We start from the raw sequence: 27310 nt of genomic DNA, 5'->3' as shown, positions 1-27310 counted from the left end.
CTCAAAAGGGGGGTTGGCAAAAACGATCTATAAACCGTTTCAGCTGTTCCTTCTAGCGGTCCAGCTAAGTCACTAATTCTATGATCTTACTACCCGACACGTGCGAGTTGCCCCTGATGTCCCTATCCAGTGCACCAGTGCGCTATAGCAAGCCCGCCCCAGGGGAAAAACTGCACAGCTGCTCTTCATGAAAATGTGGGTGGCTCTGAAAAGAGCCTCTGAATAGGATGGAACCTCGAGCCGAGCGCTCACTCAAGCCCGCTCCCCGCGGATGCGGCGCGCCAGCTGGATGTCCTTGGGCATGATGGTGACGCGCTTGGCGTGGATGGCGCACAGGTTCGTGTCCTCGAACAGCCCCACCAGGTAGGCCTCGCTCGCCTCCTGCAGCGCCATGACCGCCGAGCTCTGGAAGCGCAGGTCCGTCTTGAAGTCCTGCGCGATCTCGCGCACCAGCCGCTGGAACGGCAGCTTGCGGATCAGCAGCTCGGTGGACTTCTGGTAGCGCCGGATCTCCCGCAGGGCCACGGTGCCCGGCCGGTAGCGGTGCGGCTTCTTCACGCCGCCCGTGGCCGGCGCGCTCTTGCGGGCCGCCTTGGTGGCCAGCTGCTTGCGCGGGGCCTTGCCACCGGTCGACTTGCGGGCGGTCTGCTTCGTGCGAGCCATGCTGTCTTACTGGTTTTTTTTTTCCCCCCGACGAAGTCCAGGCAGTCCTATTTATAGACGTAGCCTTGTCTTGATTGGGCCAGGAGGGTTAGGAACCTCCAGAATGTGATGTCATTGGCTAAAATTCAATCCTCTTTGCTCGGGTAGATTGTTATGCTAATTTATCCCCCCCTTTTCACCTTTCCGTACTTTTCTGTAATCTCACCGATCATGGACGGTTTTTTTTTAGATCTTTCCTTTAAATTGGTGTCATTTTTGTAAGAGCAATTTTTAAAGTGTTTTCGCCAGCCTGGGATTTATTTTTTAACGGGTGCCTTCGAAATAAAAGCACGCCTTCCCATGAACTAGGTTTCAGCTTCCATTTCCAGTTAAGAGTTACTGTAACTCCAATCCCATAGCTAACATTTATTTACCGCCTGACTCTGTGCTGAGGGTGTTAGTTGCATTACAGTACGACGGCGATTCAACGAAACAATATGTAATTGAAGGAACAAAAAATTCAATTTACGTTTACCCAACTTCGGAACTCCCAAGTCCTGTGCTAATCAGCCGCAACCTGCAGGGTAGAGCCTTCCGCCTTTCCCTGGGTTTTTCACCTTGGAGTACGGTTCCCTCCTTTCAATCCATCAATGGCCATCCAGGTCCTGCAGATGAGATGCTTCTAAGTCAAGGAATATAGGACCGGAAACGTTAATTTCTCCTTTACAAGGAGAAATTGTGAATAGTGAATAGTTTCTAAAGATTCAACTTGCTTATCAGATTAAAAGCTATAATAAAATTTCAAAGCAAATAAATTAATCGTTGATTACTGAGTTGATAAAACATTTTCTTCAATAAAGTAGTTCCATCTACAAGTTTCACTTAAAAAATAAAATAAAATTTCACTTAAAAGTTTCATTTTTTTCTATTCTCTATAAGAAAATTGAAGGTCTGCTTCTTAGTTATTTCATATGCTTTGAAGTATTGCTCAGAAAATTACATGTCATAAAACAAGTCATGTAAGGTTACCAATGCTTAAAAAGTGTGAAGAGTTAATATATAACTTTTAATCATATGCTCCTTCTATTGCATCCAAACCTTATAAAAAAAAAAAACCCTCAAACCTGTGAACACAGCCAGGCCCAACAAGCTTAAAACTTACTTTATGGTATCAATATGAATGATCACCTTCCTGCCGAAGGCAGAATAAAAGTTATTTTGAGGGGATTTCCTGAACACTAAACAACCTAGAAACTTCTTTTTATATCTTCAAGTGTCCCCATGGGCACCACAGTCTCCTGCTCTAGGAAGACCTTAGATGTCCTGCAAAAGTGTAACTGATGTGAACAGCTGTCACCCCTTCCTGTGGTTGTTTTGTAATAATGACTAACATATAGAGAGCATGACTCAGTATTTAAAAATTCTTCTGCATGCACTGTCTCATTTAATCCCAACTCTGTGAAATAGATGCTATTTTCCCCATTCCACAGATAAAGAGACAGAGTCTCAGAGAAGTTATGGCTTGTCCCAGACAAATAACAAGGCCTGCATGATACCATAAAACAAAAGAATGAACTTATAATGGATTTCCAGTTTCATCAGGCTTGGTGCACATTTTAAGGCACTGAAGAATTTTCCCATCATGCAATCAAACTCCTCAGTGTTTCTTCCCCACTGAATTATTGCCATCAGAATAGGAAACTACCATCCGGGGATCTGGATGGCAGCCTAAAGCAGCCCACAATGGCCTCACATTTCTTTGTGGTGTTTTTTAAATATACGCATTCTTGGCCATGGCATTCATTTAGATACGAAAAAGATTCTTTAGCTGTTGTTGGGGAGTAAAAAGTTTGCTCTACCCCTCAAGTTTTGTTTGTTTGTTTGTTTTTGGCTGGCCTAAGAATTAAATTGACATGAGATCAATTAACAGGAGAAAATCATATAAGAATATAAGAAAGTCATACAAGAATATGAGACCCCAGGCAGTCAGGCAATTGAGATTTATATGCTATCCATGGCTAAGAAAGGGATCAGTCAGGGTCTGGGACTGCAAAGGGAAGAAAGACCATTACAAGAAGATAACATGAGTTAATGTTTGGTGAACAAATGTTTGCTGGGCCATTGGGAAACAATGGGGTATAGAAAAGAATTTCAGTAAACAGACTTTGCTGGGTTCCTCCCTGTCTACCACACCTAGGGCATACTGTACAGTAGTTTTCTAGGGTCATAGTTCCCTTCCTAGAGCAGCTCCTCTATCTGAATTCTTTTAAGGTGTTAGGAGGGAGGCAAAAAGAAAAACTTTTTTGAGTCTTCTGTTTCCTAAAAATAATCAGCCTAAAATAATCTATGTGCCAAAGAAACACTTTTGGAGGGAGATTTTGCTCCCCTAAATGTACATTTGTACAAAATCCCGCAGTCATGGGATGTATTTTACCCCTATAATATAGAGAATAAGAAAATTCCAAGAGTCTTCTTCTGGCTATCTTCAGAATAGAACAAGTTGTTATTTACAGATGCGAAGGTCAAGCGTGAAGATTATTTCAAATTTAAAAAGCAATCAAAAGGGACGCCTGGGTGGCTCAGTTGGGTAAGCCTCTGCCTTTGGCTCAGGTCGTGATCCCAGGGTCCCACGGCAGGCTCCTTGCTCAGCAGGGAGCCTGCTTCTGCCTCTGCCTGCTGTTCTCCCTGCCTGTGCTGGCTTTCTTGCTCTGTCTCTGAGGTAAATAGGTAAATAAAATCTTTAAAATATATATATATAATAAAAAGAAATCAAAACCCAGTAGATTGAAGAAAAGCATTTTACCTCTCCTACATCTACCTACAAAGAATTGAGATAGAGGACCTGCTCCAGAAAGAGAGCTGTCACTGTGGATAATTACCTTACACCATGAACTAGGTCTGGTCGACAGGGAGGAACCTAGCAAGGCCTGTTTGACCAAAGTCCTCTGTGTCCCATTGTTTCTGAGTGGCCCAGCACACATGTGTTTAGTAAACATGGACTCTTTTTCATCTTCCTGTGAATCGCATTCCTTCCTTTTGAAGTCCCAGGTCCTACCCTTCTCCTTAGTTCATCTTACCTGCCTTTGGAATTTCCATGTCTGTGTGGATTCCTTGTACCTACAGATTTAAATGTGATTTTCTGTTAATCTGTCTCATGTCAATTTGATTCTTAATCTAGGTAGAAGAACCTTGAAGGACACAGGAAATTCTTGCTCCCCAACGCTTAGAAGTCACCTTTAATAACAGAATTCAGATCCATAATCGTTTGATTTTCCCCGGTCTCCACATCGGACAATGGAATGATTCCTGTGAATGTTCTCAATACAGTATTCTATCAGAAGTAAATTTGGGATGCCTGGGTGGCTCGGTCAGTTGGGCCGCTGCCTTTGGCTCGGGTAATGATTCCAGGGTCCTGGGCCCGAATCCCCATCCGGCTCCTTGCTCAGCAGGGAGCCTGCTTCTCTCTCACCTCTGCCTGCCACTCTGCCTGCTTGTGCGCGCTCTCTCTCTCTGATAAATAAATTAAATCTTGAAAAAAAAAAAAGTAAATTTGACAATGCAGAAGAACCTCTGATTTGCTGCTGCTGTGGGGAAAAGGGAGTATTTTTCTCCTACTAATATCTCTGAAATTTCTTTTGCCAGGAATAATAAGAATATGCAGTTTCCAGATTGAGCCCTAAAGTTTCATTATTTAGTGCTGAATGGGGAGAAGAGCATATTGCCCCAGGAAATAAACAGGTAAAAGAAAAGGATAATGTTTTGTATGTGCATGTGTTTGTTCTTAATATAGAAATAATGGACTAAATTATATGTTCCAAGAAGACTGAATTTGTGTTCAGTCTTTGACTGCAGACACCCCAGGGCTTCAGCCCTCAAGATGAGACTGAATCTTTGGTTTGTGGGTTGGGCCAGCCATGTGCCTGATTGCCTTTCATCTTTTTTTTTTTAAATTTTAATTTTTAAATCACTTATTTAACTGCTCCCCACCGCCACTTTCTGGTATATATCAGTTTTTTCTCTTAAGGGTCTATTTTTGGTTTGTCCTGCTCTCTCTCTTTTTTTTTTTTTCCGTTGTTCATTTGTTTTGTTTCTTAAATTCCACACATGAATGACATGATTTCCTTTTATCTTACGTAGCCCTTAGCCCAGGACCAAATTCAGAAACCAGGGGCTTTTGACCTTCTTTCCTTAACTCCATTCTGAGATAAAGTCATACCCTCAACACCTTGCTCATTGGGTGAAATCTTCCCCCTTTTACCTTAACACTAGTCCTTGTCCTGTGCAGTGAGGGGTGGCATAGGGAAGGAAAGTTTTCCTCAGTCCTCTTCGGGTTCCCGGCTGGGGACTGAAAATTAAACCAACAAAGACAGAACCAACAGCAGAAGAGAACACACAGGTACTTAATACAAGTTTTATGTGATGTGGGAACCTTCCTAAGGAAATGGAGATCCAAAGAAACAGTTTGACCAGAGTATTTTTTTTAAATATTTTATTCATTTATTTGACAGAGAGAGAGAGATCACAAGTAGGCAGAGAGGCAGGCAGAGAGAGAGGAGGAAGCAGGCTCCCTGCGGAGCAGAGAGCCCGATGCGGGGCTCGATCCCAGGACCCTGAGATCATGACCTGAGCGGAAGGCAGCGGCTTAATCCACTGAGCCACCCAGGCGCCCCACCAGAGTATTTTTATGCTTGCTGTGGTGAAGGGTAGGCACTCCAAAGAAATGCGGTAGAGTACCGAGTATGAAGTAAGTCTAATAACCCAGAGAAGGAAGCGAGAACTGTTTGTTAGGTTTCTTCTGTGGGTCCCTTTGTCTTTAGAACCAAAGATGCTCCTTTCCTCATCTATCCCTCTAGTCCTACAGAGAAGTCACAAGAAGCTTTTACGACCTGTTTCAAGGGAGAAGGCTTTGGAGGGAAGTTGACAATGACCTTCCTGCTTATATCCCTTTCTCAAGATTTCTTCAGCTTAAAATATTTAATATGTATGTCCCAAACCCCATCAGTGACAGAATATGCCACCCCTAAATTATGCCATTTGGCACATGAATTATTTTGAGCTAAAGGTACATGAAAAACAGCAAGTACAAGAAACATGCTCTGACCTCTGTTTCTTTCCTAAAAACAGGAGACAAAACACCCACATGGAAGATATCTTCCCTATACCAGGAGGAAAACAGCATTATTTTCACCCAGGATGGGGAGTTGACGCCAAGAGAAATCTGCACAAAGAAACCTTTCTTAAACTAACCCTTATCTTCCTAGCGATTTTTCCACCATGAACTGCCCTAGTCAAAACCCTTCCATCTTGTGACATTTTCATGATTCACTCTTCTGTCCAATTCAGTCTATAAGCAGTCAACTCTAACTGCTTCTCTGGGTCTTCATTTACTTACAAGGGCTCCAGTGTCTCTACAGCAGATTTTAGTTGGCAGGGTTCAGAAGATACCATCCCCAAATATGCCCCTCTGGTAGATTAATTATTTTGAGCTGAAGTTACTAGAGAAACAACAGATAAAGGTGGGGCTCTCTGACCTCCCCCTTTCCACCTAAAAGCAGCTCAGAAAAATTTCCATGAGAACAGTAAATTACTTGGGGTCTTTTGTTGTTGTTTTTAAGTTCAGGCCACAGATGTTAGTATAACACTGTCTCTGGTTTATGGGGAAAATTAGGACAGAATGTTCACAATTCAATGAATATACAGCCTGTCTGGAAAAAAGGAAGAAAAAGAAGGGAAGGAAGGGGAGAGGGAGGGAGGAAGGGAAAGGAAGGGACAGGGGTGAAAGGAGGGAGGGAGGGAAAGGGGAGGAAGGAGGGAGAAAGGGGAGAGAGAGGAAGGAAAGAAGGAAGAAAAAGGCTATTTATTTTTTAAAGGTACCTTCTTTATCAACATTCCTTTCATTTAATTTTTGTAATCAACACCTATTGTGAATCCCAGGTATTGGTTTAGGCAAGTGATGATGGTGGCACTATTCAATGAGCAAAGAACAAGGTTTATGGCTGGGGAAGAAGGAAGAGAATGGATTCCCTCAGCCCCCATTAGAGGCACACCTTGGAGCTTTGAAGTTTAAGTATTTTGAGATTTTTGAGTTTAAAAATAAAGAACAACCAGGAGGATCTCTGTGCCTGGAACCTAGAAGTCTGGATAAAGATATATTACAGGGACTCATTGCATATAAAAGATAGAGCCAGGAGAGGACAAAAGGCATGTAAGATTTAAGATAATACACACCCCTCAGGAAAAAAGGGGTAATTCTTTCTGATACAGAAACCACATCTTCTGGTGGATTCTCCTTACAGAAGGCCCTGGTAAAGTAACAAACATACTATCATTAAGGACCCCAACCAACTTCATAGGGCAGTTTCTGGTAATGATCTTCAAAAGGGAAATTTCCCCTTGAGAAACCCAATTCAGCAAACTTTGCTAGCTCCCCGTGGGGCGTCCATGGGGACACAATCCGACCACCGATTTCTGACTGCAAGCAAGGGTCGACTTTAGAGGATCTGTAGAAACGGGGACACAGAACATCCTCGTCTTCTTTCTGTATATATTGCTTCTTTCGGCCGAGCTTTGGATGATGTGGGTTGGATTCACTGACCTCCACCAGAAGGCTTGCAAATATCGTAAAACCAATTTGCCTAGGATCTGATTTCTCCTGGGGGACGTGAAATTCCATCAACAAAACACTCTAGACTCAGAAATTACCGCGCTCTCTGCCCACGCTCGGCACACACCCAGGTGCGGCGGCCCTGACCATGACCTTCTAGGTCGGCCAAAGCGTCAGACCTACTTTTGTTGCTGTTCTCTGCAACCGTACTTCGGAACCCCGCACCCTTTTACTCTGGATGAGACCCGGCGCTGGCGCTGTCTTCTCCTCCCCGTCTCTCCACTCCGTTTGCCCTTCCTTTCGTCTTCTCCCACCAGAAAGACCTTTTTTAGCCTACATTTTATGCCCGGGGAGTCCGCAAATGGAGGGAAACGAAGGAGAAAGACAGTTGCGGCAGCCGGAAGCCTGGCTTTGGGATCTGTGTTCTCCCGGGGTCCAGGGCCGGTAGGTTCTTGTTTCAAGAGCCCGCCAGAGGGAGCGGTGGAGAGCGAGGAAGCCGGGCTGGGGACACTGCAGAGAAGAAAGGACGCGCTGCCGAACGGGCGGGGACAATTTGGGGCGGGCTTTCCCGCCGCGCGCCTTCTGTTCTCAATCTGGTCCGGCACTCTTGTATATTAAGGGGACCGGTACACTCACTTCTCCAGAGATTGTGTTTACCAGCTGCAGTCAGTATGTCAGGAAGAGGGAAGGGCGGTAAGGGCCTGGGCAAAGGCGGTGCCAAGCGCCACCGCAAGGTCTTGAGGGACAACATCCAAGGTATTACTAAGCCGGCGATTCGGCGCCTTGCCCGGCGTGGAGGCGTCAAGCGGATCTCCGGCCTCATCTATGAGGAGACTCGGGGCGTGCTGAAGGTGTTCCTGGAGAACGTCATCCGGGACGCAGTGACCTACACCGAGCACGCCAAGCGCAAGACGGTCACTGCCATGGACGTGGTGTATGCCCTCAAGCGACAGGGGCGCACCCTGTACGGCTTCGGGGGCTAAGTGGCCACTTCAGCTCTGCGTGGATCCATGCCAACGGCCCTTTTTAGGGCCAACCATCTAGTCTTCAGAGGAGCTGGACGCTTGGGTAGACCTTGGGGAACTTTGCTTTGGGAGTTGGGCTACTACAGTCGGCAAGCTTAGTGGGAAGTAATGGCTCCTTCAGCGCTAACCACCCTGAATCCATAGTCGTTGACTTAAAAATGCCTTTCATTCGCTTGCTTCCTTTTAAAGACTAGGGTCCAGATTTAAGCAGCCTTTCCGTTTGCTTCTCGGTACGCTGTCATTTATGATTGTTGGTCTGTGAAAAGTAGATAGAGTTCCGTGAAGGTCGAGTTCTCTAGCTCGCTGTATCCACTTGGGCAAACTGGGAAGGCAGCCCACTCCTGGGCTTGCAACCCAAATGTGCGGGCTAGGCAGTTTGCTGGATTTAAGCCTCAATTTATTTTTGGTTTCACTTCCAACTTCCAGAGCAAGAGGGTGGGTACTAAGGGCCCTCTTAATAGTGGGCCTTGCTTTGTGATCTGTATTCTTCCCCAAAAGGTGCAAAAGCACTGAAGTCCAGTCATCAACCAGCCAACATTCAGGATAAATCTAGGTTATTAGGACAGATGAGCTCATTAGAGCAGTTTTAGAACAAGTTTGGCATATTGTCTGCTGAGTACATTTTTTTGGGTCTTTTTTGATGCTATATCAAAGGGAGAACTTAAGTCAAAGGTCTAGAAGATGATTTCAATGAAGACATTGCAAAGATACAGATGCAGCTTCTATAAAAGCTGAGCAAACTTGGACACCTGGGTGGCTCCCTAAGTCTACCTGCTGATTTCCCTACTTGTGCTCTGACAAGTAAGTTAAAAAAATTATATATAATTGTTATATATCATAATTATATGTGTATAATTATATATAATTATATATAAAATTATATATGTGTATCTATATAGATATGTATAAAGCCAAGCAAACTATATAGTTTTAACATCATGGGAGCAAGTCTGGAGGAAACAGTTAATTCAGTTAATACAGGTATTTGACTTTTTCTATTAGGGCCTGTTGTAGAGACCTGTAGGAATATACCCATCAATACAGAAAGCACAATTTTTGACAAAGCAAAGCAAATTGTTCTAGACCAATTGATCTAGAATAGATCACAGTAAGGCATTCGCTGCACTTTTTTTTTTAAGATTGTATTTATTTATTTGACAGAGAGAGCACAAGCAGGCAGAGTGGCAGGCTGAGGGAGAGAGAGAAGCAGGCTCCCCACCGAGCAAGGAGCCCGATGTGGAACTGGATCCTAGGACCTAAGCTGGAGGCAGCCGCTCAACTGGCTGAGCCGCCCAGGCGTCCCAGCACTACCACTTCTAATTGTTCTGATTTGGATTGAGTGGTGGGTCCACATTGCTTATCCTTAAACCTAATTACAGTGTTGTAGTTACTACTTTGCAAGCAGAAATTTTTTTTCAGCATTTCTGGGTTATAATTTTACAGATGAATTTGTCTATGTGTGTAGTTGAGACAAAAAATACTAGATCAGCTCCCCACAGATAGGCTCGCTCTTACTTTGATTGGTCTCCACACTTGGCTGCTCTCATTAGCATCAAACGCTTGAAGGTGAACTAGATGTAAAACCTGGGCCTTAGCAATGGAGATGCCAGAAAGCCAAAGGATGAGAGATTTGTCTGTTGGAGGAAAAATACATAAAATACATATATGTTTACATAAAGGGCAGAATGGCACAGGTTGCACAGGTCCAGTAGGATGAGAAATGTAGACAATAATTACCGTGGGAGTCCTAATCCTGCGGAAGTCCCCGGTTGCTGGGAAATGGGAAATACTGGCTGTGGAAGTGGGGCTTGTGGCAAGTATCACTGTGTTTTTGTTTTTGTTTAATTTAAAAAATTAAAAATTTTTAATTTTAAGGGCAATGAGGATTAACTATATCTGATCCTCACTGAGGTACTCTGAAGGAGGAGATACCAGAAGTTTTAAGAGAACTCCGAGAATAACGGAAGGGGGAGGGGAACATGTCCTTTGTCTAAACACATGTCCTTTGTCTAAACGGGCCATTCTCAAATGTAGTCTCTCATCTAGGAACTTCAGATCACCTGGGAACTCGTTAGAAATGCAAATCTTGGATCCGCCCAGACTTACTGAAATTCAAAGGAATAAGACCTAGTAATCTGTGTATTAACAAACCTTCCAGGTGATTATGATACCCAGTTTTAGAACCTCTGGTCTACGTAGTAGTTTTTCTCTAAATGAAACTAAAGTATTTACATCTGAATATATATTGCCCTAATTTGTTTACCAAAATGTTAAATTTTGCTTTTTTTGAAGGGAATAAACACACACACACAAAAACACTGGGGAAATGATCTTAGTAAACTTTCTCTAGTACAAAATATTACAGAAGGAAAAGGTAGAACAGCTTGTTTTCTCAAAGTATTTGGGGCAAACATAAAAGATGTATGGATGAAAAGTGGAGCTAGCTTGTTTTCCTAAATAATAATGGCTTGTGTTTTAACACTATCGAATTTTGTAATCAATGGATATGTTTTTTCTTCTCAAGTCTCTCCAAGCTATGGTCCTTTACCTATTAAGTAGGCATCTTCTTTACTGTGGTTTTAACAGTGATCCTTGTTCTCATCTTCTCTCCCTCACTAAATACTATTATATGGCATAACTGAATCTTCTGTTAGCTCTACCCAGCCTCTGAGTATTGCCGAATTACAGAATACACATTCTGCTCCTTTTTGCGTTAATATGTGGCTTTTTGTTATTGCTCATAACCATCTGTAACAGGAATATAGCTACTTAATCTCTTTAATCTCCGACAAGATAATTTATTTCTCATTTCCACCCATGAATGACTCAGATGTTCTCTGTGAACCAGCCATGGCTGCCATCTGTGATTTCCTCCCTAGGTGATTTCAGGACTTCCACTAGAATATATATATCCATGATTATAGAATCCAGTCTGCTGGTCTACCTCCACATGGAAGTAGAGACACTTATGTGTCCCGCTGGCCAATCAAACCTCACAGTGGACCAGTCTGAAGTCTTACCTTCCCTTTCCAGTCTCCCTACTTGTCAGAATAGCTGCATTATCCTCCCAGAAACCCAGGCCAGCCGCTGCTGAGTCATCCTTCACTACATTCTTATTTTCTTCCTTGGAAACCTTTCACTCTGTGCTTCCTATTCTAGCTATGTTACTTCTAACATGTTATTTCTCTACTTGAGCCAAAAGACCTGAACTATCATTACACAGAAAGTTTTATATTTATATTTATATATTATATTATATTTTTATAATTTTATTTTATTTATATTATATATATTTATATTATAATATATAATATATATAATATATATAATAATATATATAAATATATATTATATTATAAATATATATATAATATAAATATTTCTGGCTGTATGGAGAATTACCAGGAAGGTTTATAAAAATTGTAGAATGGTTTCTTGGTGTTGATTTTTGTTACATTTGTTGAACATTTTTGAATTGTTTGAATTTCTTAAAATAAACATGTATAACTTTCCCCCCAAACAATCACAAGATAGATAATAGATAGCTAGATAGGGAATCTGAGCTGTATGAACCATGACAAATCTTAGCTTTGCCAAAGTTCCGTTTTCTCATCTTTAGTGTTACTGAGAATTCCTGTCTTTCTCACAGGAATGTTTTAAGGATCAAAGGAGATCTATGTGAAAGATTAAAGCCCTGAAGTAATATAAAAAGAAACTAAAGTTGGTGTGTTTGTTGCCTATTTCACCCAATCTAGTTCTTACATGCTCTATAATGAGTGTGGTGGGGAGACAGTATAGCCAAAATTTCGAGAAGATGGTGATAGTGGGTAAAAAATGAGGTCTGAACATGTTGGCCAGGCTGTATTTTTCAGAATTAAACCAGAAAAATGTAGTCATCTTAAAGAATCAAATGATTCCCCAGCTGAGTTGACTGTTATAATGTGTTAAATGTATTCTTTAAGAATATTCATTCTTGGGGCACATGGGTGGCTCAGGTGGTGAAGCGTCCGACTCTTGGTTTTGGCTCAGGTCATGATCTCAGGGTTGTGAGATTAAGCCCCTGCGTCAGGCTCTGCACTGGGCATGGAACCTGCTTAAGACTCTGTCTCTCCCCCTTTTGCCAAACCTCTCCCTCTCAAAAAAAAACAAAACAAAACAACAACAAAAACAAAGTCAATTCTTCCATAGAAAGTAAGAAAAATAAGAGGGAAGAAGGTAATTGTAGATAATAAGTAAGCATTAACTTCTGAGACATGTTAATAGAAATAACTTAAGTAGAGTATGTGTGGTAAACAGAGATACGGGGATGGGGTTGGAAGGGCCAAGAACCATGTTGAATATTCATGAGGTACATGAGGTACCCAGTGTTCAAGCCTTAAATCAACCATCCATTGGTGAGACCAATGAATGAGATGGGTGTTAAGACCAGTATGTCCTCTGCCTGCCACACACAGGGAAATCCATAGCTATTCAGTAGGTTATTGTGATGGAGTGAGCATAAGTTAGCTTCAGACACCTTCTATCTGCTGAGCCTCCACGCTCCTGCGTAGCTGTAATCCTCTTAACGGCAGCATGGGTTGGGAAGGCTGATGGAACTGGGATGACAGATCGTATAAGTCAAGGTTGGATACTGTGTGGTGCTTCTGCCATCACTACACCCTCTTCTAAGTGTGCTAACTTCCCACATCACCTTCACCTTCCTCCTTGGTGTATGTGTTAACTGGTTGTAATTAACTGTGTGATTTGGTATATCTGTCTTCATATGGCCTGTGAACCTTTTTGTTTGGTGAATTCTGGGGTTCCTTGTCTGGTGACAGAGTGGGAAGCCATGATTACAGCGAAGTAATTTCTCACCACAACAACTATATTATAGAAGAGGGCTGGAAACAAGGGGTGGGTGGGTAAAGACACAACCATGGCATTGTGACCATCCAGATAACCCTCCATGGCAGACGGGATCCTGGCTCTAGGGAGCATATCCAGATCCTGCAATGAGGCTGCCTTTAGAGTGAAACAGCATTCCAACTCAATAATGGCAGTGCCTGAGGTCGCCTGCCTCCATGCTCCTCCCCAATTTTCTGACTGAAGTTTGGCTTCCTGTGCAGGTTTGCCAGCAGGGAGCTAATGAGTGAATCAGTTCTGCTTCTCATTGAAAATTAAGGGCACAATTTCTAGAACCAGATTCTTTGGGTTAGGGTCTTAACTTCACCATTTACTAACAGTAAAACCTTGGGGAAATTCCTTAATCTCTGCACTGCATGTTCTTTATTAATAGTATCGGGAGGGAAAGAATATTTATGGTGTCAGGGTTTTATGTGGATAACCTGTATTAATGTTTACAAAGCAGTTAGCCCTATGCCTGGCACTCAATACATGCTACTGCCTGTTAATGACAACAGTTATTATTAGGGTTTATGCATTTGTCCCTTCAGAGTCTGGTCAGTGGGATCTAGGTTCTCAGAGACTCCTACACCCAGCCTACCAGCAAAATGAAATTTGTGAGTCTACAGAGCCAAGGACTAGGCTGGAATGGGCTGAGCAAGGACCCAGGAGGTCATCCCGATGACCCGAGAGGTATCAGCCCTTCATTTCCTTTCTACAGCTTTGCAATGCCAGGGCAGTGTAATGATAAACCCTCAAAGAGAGCTAAACACAAAAACCAAGTAGTAAAGGAAGAGAGGAAGGGGAAAAGAGCAATCAAAGAAACAGAAACCTGAAATCAAAACCTGGCTGAGAAAACTTACTCAGAAGCTCAAAGTTTAGCCCAGAGCAGGGGCCCTGATGGGCTGGAGAGGAACCGCTGCCTTCAGAAAATTTGCAAGACCAGGAAATACCTAATTTTTACTCATCGGGGTGCCTAAGAGGAACTGTGAGAATCAGAACCAGATAACAAACCAGCCAGATTTAAAAGTTAACCGACGTCCAGAGCCTGTTGTACCCAAATTTTTGGAATACCATTTAGCAATAATTATCAAAATTACTGAAAAATATACTCCAAGTTCTGTGCACAAGGATAATAAATCGTAGCAGTGTTTTTAGTGGCAAAAACCTGGATAGTACCTAAATATCCATTAACATGAGTCTGAGTAAATAAGAAGCATCTTTTTTTTTTTTCAAAGATCTTATTTATTTATTTGACACACACACACACAGAGAGAGAGAGATCACAAGCAGGCAGAGAAGCAGGCAGAGAGAGAGAGAGAGGGAAGCAGTCTCCCCGCTTTGGAAGAGCCCGATGAGGGGCTCGATCCCAGGACCCTGAGATCATGACCTGAGCCAAAGGCAGAGGCTTAACCCACTGAACCACCCAGGCCCCCCAAGAAGCATCTTTTAAATGATAAGCTACATCCTTTAATAAGAATGAGGCAGATTGAGACAAAAGAAGTTTATATAGGGTTTATATAGCTTTAGAGAGTGAGATTAACTGAGACAAAGACCAAATATATATTTCTTATTGTGTATCACAATACCATAGCTAACCACACCCTAAAAAGCTGAATCTTGGAGAATCTTGAGACAAGACAGAGGCGATTAGAGTCAAAAGAATAAAGCATAGAGATCTGGGTTGATTCTGGGCAAGTTTAGGGTGACCTTTTTGGGTGCAAGCTGGACTGAAGGGGACGGAGAATGAGAAACTAAAAACAATTAGGAGAGTGTTACAAGCCAGAGAGGGCCCTGGACAAGAATGGTGGCAGCAGCACTGAAAAAGATACTGGAAAAAGAGATGGTGCTGGCAGGAGGCATGGAAATCCCTGGTTTCCCCAAATTTGTGGGGGCATTTGGGTAGAATTTAGATACCTCTCTTTGATTTAATTGTTAACTAAAGAGTGAGTAATAGTTCACATCTATTGAATACCTACTATGTACCATTCCAAATCTTCAGAACAACACCCGAAGGTAAATAATACACTTATTTTACAATGCCAGAAACTGATGTTTATGCGGCTTTGATAACTTGGCATTCTCTGATACACTATGGTGCTCCTGAATCTTACTACAGTATTTTTCTAAAATGTTTACATCACAAATAACATGAGGATCTTAATACATGAGCCATATTCATTTAATAAAACCATACAATATTGGTGATGGAAAGGACCCCACCCGGTCCAATTTTCTCATTAAACATAATGAGAAAATATAATAACAATACTATAATATAATAAATAAATATAACAAATGCATAAAATATATTTTATATTACTTATATATTTATATATAAATGTATATTCATACATTTTATTATATATTCATATATAGATTTATTATATTATTTACTGTATTTTATAAATATATATTATATTATTTATATAATATGCATTTATATTTATATAAAATATATTTTATATTATAAATATATATTATAAACATAAATATATATTATGTATTTTATGTAAATATAATATATATACATTTATAAAAATAACAAATAAATAAAATAAATAATATAAATATTTCCTCCAGGACAAAACTTGGCATCAGCTTCCATTCCCCACCAGATCCCTAAGTGGTGTAAATGTTCCTAAGAGGCCTCTCCTTTGGGCCATGTCTTTACAAGCTCTTCCCAGGACGGCCCAAGTGTTTCTCTAGCTCCTAAGGGCAGATGAGAGAACCCAGCGGGGTAACTACATCTAGGGCCAGATCCACATTCCCAGCTGCCTGAAGGTCACAGCTACTTGCCCCTGCCTATTGACAGCTCTGAACCCGTGGGGCTTGACCTTCAAACCTCAGAGGCGCCCCCTCCCAGGCTGCCTATTCCTGCGAAGGTGACATCCTCCTAGTCACTCAGGCAGGAAGGTCTAGAGAAATCTTCTTCCCCAATCCAGGCTCCAGCAATCTTCCACATGCAAAAATGTCAAAACTTTCCCTCCCCTCCATCGATGTGGCTGATTCCCTTGTTCTCATCCTTAACACCCCTCATCTGCAATGTCCGTGTGACCTCTGTCCTGGCCTCCCACCTCGGGTGCCACTCACCTCTCACTCCTTTTGCGCCTTCACCCCAGACTGGCCTTCTTTACACACAGCTCTGATTCTGTGACCCACCTTCTTGAGGCACAACCCTCTATTGGCTTCCCTCCCTTTCCTTGTTCTCTTTTATCCTCATTTCCCAAACTTTCCTTCACTCCACGTAGAAAACCATTCTACTATGTTTTAACTATCTTTTTGTTTCTATGCATGATTGCAAAATATACTTATGTCTTTTAATTTACATAAATAGTAGTGTTTTACATCGAATTCTATTCGTTATCTTATTTCCCTCAGAACTATGTTTTTAAGATCTGTCCTAGTTATGTGTCCATTTAATCCACTGTCTCTTCCTGCCGCAGAGATCCCCAGGGAGGGAGTGAATCCAGCATGCGTTCTCCATCTGCTCTCCCAGTGACAAATACCCACATGGCTTCTAATGTCAGGTGCCCTGATAGGCCTGTGGGCGAAGTTTTGAATAAATATTCAAAAACAGAATTGTTGGGGTGTCTGGGTGGCTCAGTCATTAAGCGTCTGCCTTCGGCTCAGGTCACGATCCCAGGGTCTTGGGATCGAGCCCCACATCGGGCTCCCTGTTCAGTGGAGAGTCTGTTTCTCCCTCTCCCACTCCCCCTGCATGTGCTCTCTCTCTCTCACTGTGTCTCTCTGTCAAATAAATTAAAAAAATCTTTAAAAAACTCCCCCCAAACAGAATTGTTGCTTCCTCGCATGTGTATCCCTAATTGGCCTAAGAAGCACCAGGCTGCTCTTCATAAAGGCTTTCCTAGTCCACACCCCACCAGCAGGACACCAGCCATCGAAGCCCTCCATCCCGGCTAACCCTTGGTATTATTCGGCTTTCCAATATTTCCCAGTGTCCAGAGTAAAGTGCCATCTCCTATTGCTTTAATTTGCCTTTCTCTGATTACTTTTATTTATTTATTTATTTATTTATTTATTTATTTTTTGAGAGATAGAAAGCATGCTTGAGCACAAGTTTTGGGAGGCAGGGAGGGGCAGAGGGAGAGGGAGAATCTTAAGCAGGCTTGTGCCCAGTATGAGCCTGACACAGGGCTCCGTTTCATGATCCTGCAGTCACGACCTAAGCCAAAGTCAAGAGCCAGATGCTTAACTCACTGAGCCACCCGAGTGCATCTGATTGCTAATATCTCTGAACATCTCTCTTTATGTATTTATTAAATATTTTGCTTCCTTTTCTGTAATCCTTTCCCCTATGCTGTTTACAGAATAAAATTTACCCCTCCCCAGTCGGCATGCTGACTCCCAAGAAGCTGGCCTCAGAGTCAGAAATGACTGAAAATAATTTCCCATTCCCACCCTTGGGTCACCCTGTGGTCTGGCCTCCACTCACAGTTCTCATCTTTTTCTCATTCCTCTGCCTGGATTAAGACTCCATGCCTCAGCCCAAGTTCTCCTACAGGAAGAGCTCCTGGTTCCCTCTGTTAGAAGTCACCTCTCCCTCTGAGCTTCTGGAGAACTCATCCGAACCTTCTCTGCCACCTGGCACAGCATGCCTTCCGTTATAGCGCAGGGCTCCTCACACAGCCTGGAGAACTCATTTCCATAAATGTTGCAAACTCATGCATGTGCTTCCAGGCATGAAGAGATGTTAGGATTCCTGCCAAACAAAATAATAACAATTTTTCATTTCAGTGATGATTTTACTTTGTTCATAATTTTCTTTATTTCAGTGGTTTTCAGTGGTAAAATTGATTTTGAAAACAGGAACCAGGGACGCCTGGGTGGCACAGTTGGTTAAGCGTCTGCCTGGGTCCTAGGATCAAGTCCTGCATTGGACTCCCCGCTCAGCAGGGAGCCTGCTTCTCCCTCTGCCTGCTGCTCCCCCTGCTTGTGCTCTCTCTCTCCTCTCTCTCTCTCTCTGACAAATAAATAAAATCTTAAGAAGAAAAAAGGCCCTTCCTCACCCCCAGGCTTATTGTGAATTGAATGACAGGTGAGTGAAAGATGAGCCCTAAGCCATCTAGGAACCTGGACTTAGATATTATCACTGCCTGACCCACACAGTCTATAAGCAGGTTGTGTAGTTACAATTATTCGTCAGTTTTTTTTATGTGTGTCATGATTGTGACTTGACAGGGTTGTAGTTTACACCAATTCCCATGAATGTCACTAATATTTACACCCTCGATGTTAATGATACTATTAATACTGATTTATGATGACATGTAAGGCTCTGTTCCAAGCATTTTTTTTTAAAGATTTTATTTATTTATTTGACAGAGAGAGATCACAAGTAGGCAGAGAGGCAGGCAGAGAGAGTGAGAGGGAAGCAGGCTCCCTGCCGAGCAGAGAGCCCAATGCGGGACTCGATCCCAGGACCCTGAGATCATGACCTGAGCCGAAGGCAGCGGCTTAAACCACTGAGCCATCCAGGCGCCCTGTTCCAAGCATTTTTTGTGGACTATATGGTCTCTCTTCATCCTCACAACATTCGTGCATTGGTGCATTTATGATCCTGCTTAACACAGGAAGAAACGGAGATCCCAGTCTTTTCTCTTGGGAGGCTTTCCTTGGTTGGGGTTCAGGAGCCCTGGTCCTACCTGCAATGGGCCTCAGATGTCAAGCCCAGTTTGTAGCAGCAAGGACCCTGGGTCTCGTTTTCTATCCCCTTTCTCTCCTCTGCCATCCTTCCTCCTCTTCCCACCTCTCCTTACATATACTTTACTGTCTGTTCCTGGTCCCCCATCACATCCTCAAAAAATCCAACTAGCAGTTCTAAATCTGAGGTCTTTGGGGATATAAAGGGAGACATTTCTCCCCAGATCGTCTACATTCAGGAACAGATCAGGGGTGCGGGTTGGGGTAGAGCTCAGGGAACTCTTTTCTCAGTTACTATCACCAGGAACAGGTTTTCCAGACACTCTGCTCTCGGGCACTTTCTTGCTCCCACGTTCCAAGACACACCCCCAAGGACCTTGGAAGTTCTTTGCCGAGGTTTAGTTCAGACCTCCTCTTCATCTCTAACTGCAGGGACCCAAGAGCTGGGGCCTCTTATTCCCAACTTCTTCATGTAAAAGCCAAAGGGCGGGTCCCTCGTCAAGCATGTCAAGCATTTCCTGACTCCCTGGGGCATGCCATGCACCCTGGGTGCTGATGCCACAGGCCTGAACAAGAGGGAAAACAAGATGATCTTCACCCTGAGCAATGCTGCTGGCCTACAGCTGAGGGTAAAGGAAGGGGAGTAAGAGGTAGAGGGAGAGGCAAGGAGATGCGGAGGAGGAAGAGAAAGGGGAAGGGGGGCTGGATCTTGAAGAATGAGCAGGGGTTCTTGGGGTTACAAAAAAGGGGAGCACAGAAGAAATTCTAGATAGAAGAAATGGAATGTGTGAAGACATGGTATCCTTGGGGATTGCAGATGTTCCATTGGACTAGAACTTACTTGTTTGCCTGGCAGGGGGTCCAAAAGCTGGGAAGGCTCTGAGAAATGGCAGGAACTAGAGGTACATCAATTCTTATTGGGATCTTTTAAACTTAATAACGGATAATAAAGTAGCTCAAATTAACTGAATGTTTATTTGGGACCAGACATTGTGCTAGGTTCCTTAAGAATGGTCACTTTTAATATTTCCAAAAACACTATTTGCAAGATGTTCCCGTTTTACAAATGTCCCCATTTTACAAACTGGAAAAGTAAGGCCTACCGAGATTTACCTGCTGAAGTCACAGACCTCTTATAGGGGTAAGGCCTTCAAGTTTGGTTTCCTCTAATGGCTGAGCCCCAACTAGTTATTTAACCTCCATTGCTCTGAACTACCATACAAAAGAAGGTAGGCTTTAACCTGAAGGGAATGGGAAGGAGGTAGAAAAAATTAAAACACGAGAGTGACAGAGTGGGAGCTTACTGGCAGGGCAGAGTCTAGCCTGAAAGCTTAATCCTCCAGATCAGAGTGGGGGGTGGGGGGTGGGCTCAGTTAACACAGAGACCATGGATGGATAGAGAAAGGTGATGGAACTGAAAGTCAGAAAGTAGATTTGATAACATTTGGTGCCTCCTGAAATTTGGACAAAGGAGAAGAGGAAGGAACTTCTGCCCCGAACAGCCTGGGGGATGAAGGTATATTTCAGCAAGATGGTAAATATGGAAGGGGGAAAATAGCTTTGGGAAGCAAGATGATGTACTTTTAGAAATAAGATGAGTGTGAAGGGCTTATTAACCTATCTAGAAGAATCTGGCCACCCGGCAGTTAAAAATATTGGTGTACAGCTCAAGACAGGGGACACAGCAGAAAATATCAACTTGGGAGCACTTGAGGGAAGCAGAGATATGACAAGCAGGAAATCCATGATCTCCTTTGAGCTGGAAGGAAGAAAAAGCCAAGGCCAGCATGGCTGAAACCAGGAATATCAGTGGGCCTGGCAGAGAAGAGAAGTTTGAGATGGGGATGTGGAGAAGGATAAGGATGACCAGGAGAGGGTGTGAACCCAGAGACCAAGTTCTCTTCCAAGGAAGAAAAGATAGTGCCCACAGGGCCATACCACAGAGCAAACACATCCCCTACCCTAAGGCCAATTTAAATCTGAACAAAAACTGGTTTTCGCTTCTTGAAAATCCCAGGTTCTGGGGTACCTGGGTGACTCAGTCGGTTAAATGCCTGCCTTTGGCTCAGGTCAAGATCCCAAGGTCCTGCAACAGGCTTTCTGCTCAGTCTGTTTCTCCCTCTCCTGCCTTTCCTCTGGCTTGTGCTCTCTCAGTCAAATAAGTGAATAAAATTCTTAAAAAAAAAAAAAAAAAAAAAAGGGAGGTTCAGGGTAGACTTTTCCTGCAACCCAGTTAGCCATGTAGAAGCTAATCATTACAGGAAGAACATTTATTTACCTTCTCCTTAACTATCTCTAAACTCTCACCTAAGTCAAGTACAGAAATTATTAAATGTGAAAACTTACATTTTATTATTTAATTTTTTATTTTTTTATAAACATATGTATTTTTATCCCCAGGGCTACAGGTCTGTGAATCGCCAGGTTTACACACTTCACAGCACTCACCATAGCACATACTCTCCCCAATGTCCATAACCCCATCACCCTCTAACGATCCCCCTCCCCCCAGCAACCCTCAGTTTTTGTGAGATTAAGAGTAACTTATGGTTTGCTCCCTCCCGATCCCATCTTGTTTCATTTGTTCTTCTCCTACCCACCAGCCCCCCCCCGTTGCCTCTCCACTTCCTCATATCAGTGAGATCATATGATAGTTGTCTTTCTCCGATTGACTTATTTCACTAAGCATGATACCCTCTAGTTCCATCCACGTCGTCGCAAATGGCAAGATTTCATTTCTTTTGATGGCTGCATAGTATTCCATTGTATATATATACCACATCTTCTTTATCCATTCATCCATTGATGGACATCTAGGTTCTTTCACATAGTTTGGCTATTGTGGACATTGCTGCTATAAACATTCGGGTGCACGTGCCCCTTTGGATCACAATGTTTGTATCTTTAGGGTAAATACCCAGTAGTGCAATTGCTGGGTCATAGGGTAGTTCTATTTTCAACTTTTTGAGGAACATCCATGCTGTTTTCCAGAGTGGTTGCACCAGCTTGCATTCCCACCAACAGTGTAGGAGGGTTCCCCTTTCTCTGCATCCTCGCCAGCATCTGTCATTTCCTGACTTGTTAATTTTAGCCATTCTGACTGGTGTGGGGTGATATCTCATTGTGGTTTTGATTTGTATTTCCCTGATGCCAAGAGATGTGGAGCACTTTTTCATGTGTCTGTTGGCCATCTGGATGTCTTCTTTGCAGAAATGTCAGTTCGTGTCTTCTGCCCATTTCTTGATTGGATTATTTGTTCTTTGGGTGTTGAGTTTGCTAAGTTCTTTGTAGATTTTGGACACTGAAAACTTACACTTTAAATTGTTATCTTGTATTGATGTACTGTCTGTGCTGGTCTCTTAAAGATTTGAAAGATTGCTGGGAGGGGAGGCTTTTCCAGTAACAGGAACACAAGATTTTCTTCTATTTCTTTTTTCTTTTCTTTCTTTCTTTCTTTCTTTCTTTTTTTTTTTTTTTATTTTCTTCTATTTCTGACTATCAACAATGCCACTAAATTTCCCTTTGAGGTTCAGACAGGGAGATTTCCTGGAGGTTAGAGGCACTCAGACTGGTAGATTAAAGCAGTGTGATATTGGGGGCAAGCGCAGGATGTAGAGGACTGACACCTGTAACCAACATCACAACTTCCAGGGTCAATTCAGCCACTCCTGGGCCTGAGATGTTGGACAAGCCACACCTGAAAGCCTCAGGTTGTACTTCAGAAAGCCCTATTATGTGCCTGAAAGATGGATGGATGATGATGGGTGAGATGATGGGTGCAAAGGTGGTACCCTCTCCCTCCCGACCTCGAAAAGCTACTCCTTAACTCAGATAGTACAGATGCAAGACCCATGGATCTATCCTGCACTGAGGGCCTAAACAGGGAATAATGGTCTGAATAGGAACCTGGGGGTATGCCCTGGAGATTGGTGTGACCCAGTCCCTACGAAAATACGCTAGTCTCCACCTTTTCGGGAGAGAGAACAGGAACTTACAAAACAGAACGGTTTCCTTCCTTTCCTCTTCTTTCCCTTGTGAATACCTGCTGGAATATTTTTAACCTGTCACTGTGCTGCAAAAAAACAGAAAACCTAAGTCTTGGCCCATTCCAGGGCAAGGACATGACTAAGGTTAAAAGAGGTGTCATCTAAGACTAGCAGAGCATTTGCATCTGTACCCGTAGCATCTCAGACCTGTAGAGCTCTGTAGAGGGGGGTCAGCAAGGCTCTGTCCCACTCCAGAGGGCTTGCACTTCCTAAATGGTGCAAGAACCATTCCTAAGGCCCACACCCTCATTATTTCCTGATTGTGGGTAAATTCATCTCCCAAAGGAAGACTATGTTCTGCCTCTTTACTCTTCCCAAGAACGTTCACTCAAAAGCCCCCCAATCTGTTCTTTCTCTGGGTAACCTCTCAGATACCTGAAGAGTTCCCACGTGTCTTAACAAAACAAGTAATTCCGAGTCTTAACAAAATCCAGAGACGAATCCAAGCTTTTAGAGACCTTCACAGAACACACAAGAGTCTCAGTTCTGTGGGTCTACACGGAGAATGCACCAGCGAAGGCCCAGCTTACCGCAGGCACTTTCCAGCCTGTCCCCGCGACCCCAATTTTGTCTTAGAGATGGAAGATAGGACTTATCCTACTGGCGAAAAATGGGAGTATTAGATACACTCACAACTCGGAAATCCCGAAATTAACCCGGCAGAGGTCGGGCCATACGAAGATCGCGATTTCCCTCCCCAGCCGGAGCGCCGCGCCTTTTGGGGCCACTTCCGACTGGGATGTGGAGGTCGCCCGCGCACAGCGACGCCGCACCACTCCCCGTGGCTTAAAAAAGCCAGCTGGGGGGCGCCTGGGTGACTCAGTGGGTTAAAGACTCTGTCTTCGGCTCAGGGTCCTGGGATCGAGCCCCATATCGGTCTCTCTGCTCGGCGGGGAGCCAGCTTCCTCGTCTCTCTGCCTACTTGTGACCTGTCAAACAAATAATCTTTAATTAGAAAAAAAAAAGAAAAAAAAAAGTCAGCCGGGGTGCGTCCTGGACTGCAAGTCTCCAGCGTGGCATAGAGAATCCGTTGTCTCGGGCCCCTCTTGACCCTGAAATCCCTTTTTCTCTTGCCCAGACAGCTTACAACCTGGGTCACGGTGGAGCGGCTAAAAAAAGACACCACGCCCACCAGTAAAGCGAACGTGGACCGCCGTCTCGGAGAAGCAAAACTGAGGGCGCTGGCCGCCCGGAGAGGAAAGCCAGCCAACAGGGAACCTGGATCCGGCGCGTGGCCTTTACTTCACCTATCCGGAGCACTCCGCTGTCCCACCCTCCCGCTGTAGGGAAGCGTCCGCCGGGAAGAAGAGGATGGATGACTTAAGTGGCACAGCTTCTTCCGAGTGCTATCGTGGGTGGCTCTGAAAAGAGCCTTTGGATGGGATGGAACCTCGAGCCGAGCGCTCACTCAAGCCCGCTCCCCGCGGATGCGGCGCGCCAGCTGGATGTCCTTGGGCATGATGGTGACGCGCTTGGCGTGGATGGCGCACAGGTTCGTGTCCTCGAACAGCCCCACCAGGTAGGCCTCGCTCGCCTCCTGCAGCGCCATGACGGCCGAGCTCTGGAAGCGCAGGTCCGTCTTGAAGTCCTGCGCGATCTCGCGCACCAGCCGCTGGAACGGCAGCTTGCGGATCAGCAGCTCGGTGGACTTCTGGTAGCGCCGGATCTCCCGCAGGGCCACGGTGCCCGGCCGGTAGCGGTGCGGCTTCTTCACGCCGCCCGTGGCCGGCGCGCTCTTGCGGGCCGCCTTGGTGGCCAGCTGCTTGCGCGGGGCCTTGCCACCGGTCGACTTGCGGGCGGTCTGCTTCGTGCGAGCCATGCCGACCAAACCACCACCTCACCCGCGCTGCCGCAGCCACGCTAACGCCGCCTCCGCCCGCCGCCCCACTTTTTATAGGCACCGTCTGTCTCCGATTGGGCGGGACAAGACTTGAAAGTCCCGCGCTGCCCGTCCATTGGCCGTGACGTCACCCGTCCCAGCGTCACCCATTGGCTTGGGCAGAATCCTCCCTACCCCGCCCGCCCGCCTCGCTTACTCTCCAGTTTGCCAACAGCTTTCCGCACCTTTTTTTCTTTTCTTTTGGGCGGGCGGGGGAGGGGTGTGTTAGCTCGCAACCGGGTCGAAACGTTGTTCCTCCCCAGCCCTTCAACCCCCTAGAACACACGGCTCCTCCTCCCTCCCTCCCCCCGCCCGCCCGCCCGCCCGCAGTCTCCCCAACTCGACCTCAATCTTGCGTTGGCTCCGTCCCCCAAAACGCCTTGTTACCTTTGCAGAGCCCCCTCTTCCCATCTGACGGGCCTTTTTTTTCCCCGCCCGTCGGGGCTTTTCAGGTCGGAAAGTGGTCTCACCTCATCCCCTCAACCCCACCGCCTTCCGAGCGCGAGATGCCGCCTCCAGGAAGCTAAGTGGGGGCCCGCACCGCCGCTGCCAAGGCCGTCCCTCACTGTTACTTGACCTACAGCCGGCTCAGTAAAGCCCAGGACCAGGTCCGCCGCACTCCCGCAAGCTGCCCGCCCCCTTGCCGGCCGGCAGGGGGTGCACGTGTGCGTTGGGCAAAGGCCTCCGGAAGCGGGCCAGCGGCGCCCTCGGCCCCCACTTAAAGAGAGTCAGGGACCGCCTAACGGTACTCCTGACCGAACCGAGCGTGGCTGCACCCCAAGAGGTCTGACCCTTCTCCCTGCGTCCAGTCCTAAGGCCTACGAGCCGCCCAACAAAATAAAGATGGTCGAGAGCTCAGGGTTGGAGACGAGTAACGGGGGGAAGGGCAGGCCCTCCCCTTCGCCTCGCCTCGCCTCGCCTCGGTGTCTCCGAGGGGATCGGCCCACTACCCGCAAAGGCAGAACGGAGCAAGCTGGCTACTGTAACAACTCTTTTATTTGACAGAGTGGGTGGCTCTTAAAAGAGCCTTTGATTTCACAGGTGTCCCCTTCCACACCAGGGCTGGCTGGACTTCAGGACGCCGGCCTCACTTGCCCTTTGCCTTGTGGTGGCTCTCCGTCTTCTTGGGGAGCAACACGGCCTGGATGTTGGGCAGGACGCCGCCCTGGGCGATGGTGACTTTGCCCAACAGCTTGTTGAGCTCCTCGTCGTTGCGGATGGCCAGCTGGAGGTGGCGGGGGATGATGCGCGTCTTCTTGTTGTCTCGGGCCGCGTTCCCCGCCAGCTCCAGGATCTCCGCCGTCAGGTACTCCAGCACCGCCGCCATATACACCGGCGCGCCGGCCCCCACCCGCTCGGCGTAGTTGCCCTTGCGCAACAGCCGGTGCACTCGGCCTACCGGGAACTGCAGGCCGGCGCGAGACGACCGCGACTTGGCCTTGGCGCGGGCCTTGCCTCCTTGCTTGCCACGACCAGACATGACGGCCACGTTCCCGCAAAACACCGCCCGCTAAGCCTCCGACAAAGTCGCCGTGCACCACCCCGCTTCACCCTTTTATAGGCAGAGCCCGGATTGTCCACCCAGCCCTTCCATTGGCTGAAGCGCAGCTGTGTCCTCACGGCCAATAGCGTGGCTCGGCCAGAATCCGCTCATTTCCATAATCTCGTCCCCCCGCGCAGGAGCGCCGCCGAAAACTCGCGAATCACCACGCAGCCCAAGCAGAGCCTTAATTTGCCTACGGCCTCTTTAAGTAGCGAGGCGCTTCCGGCCGCCTGGGCCTTACTGCACTACGTGCGCCTCCGAACGGCTCTGGGGTGTCGCTCGCCCTTCCCGCTATGCCCGAGCCGGCCAAGTCCGCTCCCGCGCCCAAGAAGGGCTCCAAGAAAGCGGTCACCAAAGCCCAAAAGAAAGACGGCAAGAAGCGCAAGCGCAGCCGCAAGGAGAGTTACTCCATCTACGTGTACAAGGTGCTCAAGCAGGTGCACCCGGACACCGGCATCTCGTCCAAGGCCATGGGCATCATGAACTCCTTCGTCAACGACATCTTCGAGCGCATCGCCGGCGAGGCCTCCCGCCTGGCGCATTACAACAAGCGCTCCACCATCACGTCGCGGGAGATCCAGACGGCCGTGCGCCTGCTGCTGCCCGGCGAGCTGGCCAAGCACGCCGTGTCCGAGGGCACCAAGGCGGTCACCAAGTACACCAGCTCCAAGTGAGTCCCCGCCGGGACGCGGCGCTCGCTTGCGGCGCCGGCCGCTTCGCTCCAAAAGGCTCTTTTCAGAGCCACCCACCTTCTCCGTGAAAGAAGCTGTTTTTTTTTCTATTTATATTCAAAACTTCTCTTTTCACACCACTTAGTTTCAGCTCGTTAGGCAATATCAGCTTTTTCCTTTGGAGGACAAGAAAGGAACCCAAGATGGGTCCTGGTTTTTTTGCGTGGTTGAGAGCTAGATAGAGTACGTACATTCATTCTGAAAAGTAACAGCTCTAACTTAAACGGGTAGCGATATGTGGCAGTCAACGTAAGTCTCAAGTTAAGATTGTGGAAATTAGTGTTAAGGAGTGTTT

General features: G+C 45.7%; 4 protein-coding genes across 6 annotated transcripts; 2 read left to right on the top strand and 2 right to left on the bottom strand.

Annotated features, from left to right (window-relative positions):
- Positions 1-25117, bottom strand: LOC123950175. Its single transcript, XM_046017959.1, has 6 exons — positions 24277-25117; positions 23393-23459; positions 7948-8132; positions 7457-7839; positions 6985-7142; positions 1-668 (listed from the first exon to the last, which is right to left on the bottom strand). Exons 1-6 carry the CDS (start codon positions 24679-24681, stop codon positions 253-255), a joined length of 1614 nt encoding a protein of 537 aa, XP_045873915.1. The 5' UTR covers positions 24682-25117; the 3' UTR covers positions 1-252.
- Positions 7918-24250, top strand: LOC123946789 (histone H4). Of its 3 annotated transcripts, XM_046012550.1 has the most exons (3): positions 7918-8314; positions 8926-9072; positions 23941-24250. In XM_046012550.1, exon 1 carries the CDS (start codon positions 7918-7920, stop codon positions 8227-8229), a length of 312 nt encoding a protein of 103 aa, XP_045868506.1. In that variant the 3' UTR covers positions 8230-8314; positions 8926-9072; positions 23941-24250. The 3 variants fall into 3 exon arrangements, with proteins under 3 accessions (XP_045868506.1, XP_045868513.1, XP_045868498.1); XM_046012557.1 differs by lacking the exon at positions 8926-9072; XM_046012542.1 differs by having other exon boundaries at positions 7918-9072.
- Positions 25118-25719: 602 nt separating the features above from the next.
- LOC123946762 (histone H2A type 2-A) lies at positions 25720-26278 on the bottom strand. Its single transcript, XM_046012497.1, has one exon. It carries the CDS (start codon positions 26219-26221, stop codon positions 25829-25831), a length of 393 nt encoding a protein of 130 aa, XP_045868453.1. The 5' UTR covers positions 26222-26278; the 3' UTR covers positions 25720-25828.
- A 157-nt stretch (positions 26279-26435) lies between these two features.
- On the top strand, positions 26436-27068 carry LOC123946783 (histone H2B type 2-E). Its single transcript, XM_046012529.1, has one exon. It carries the CDS (start codon positions 26578-26580, stop codon positions 26956-26958), a length of 381 nt encoding a protein of 126 aa, XP_045868485.1. The 5' UTR covers positions 26436-26577; the 3' UTR covers positions 26959-27068.
- The last annotated feature ends 242 nt before the right edge of the window (positions 27069-27310 follow it).

The sequence above is a fragment of the Meles meles genome, chromosome 1 (assembly GCF_922984935.1).
Source record: "Meles meles chromosome 1, mMelMel3.1 paternal haplotype, whole genome shotgun sequence".
NCBI lineage: Eukaryota > Metazoa > Chordata > Mammalia > Carnivora > Mustelidae > Meles > Meles meles.
This window is presented reverse-complemented; position numbering and strand designations above follow the sequence as displayed.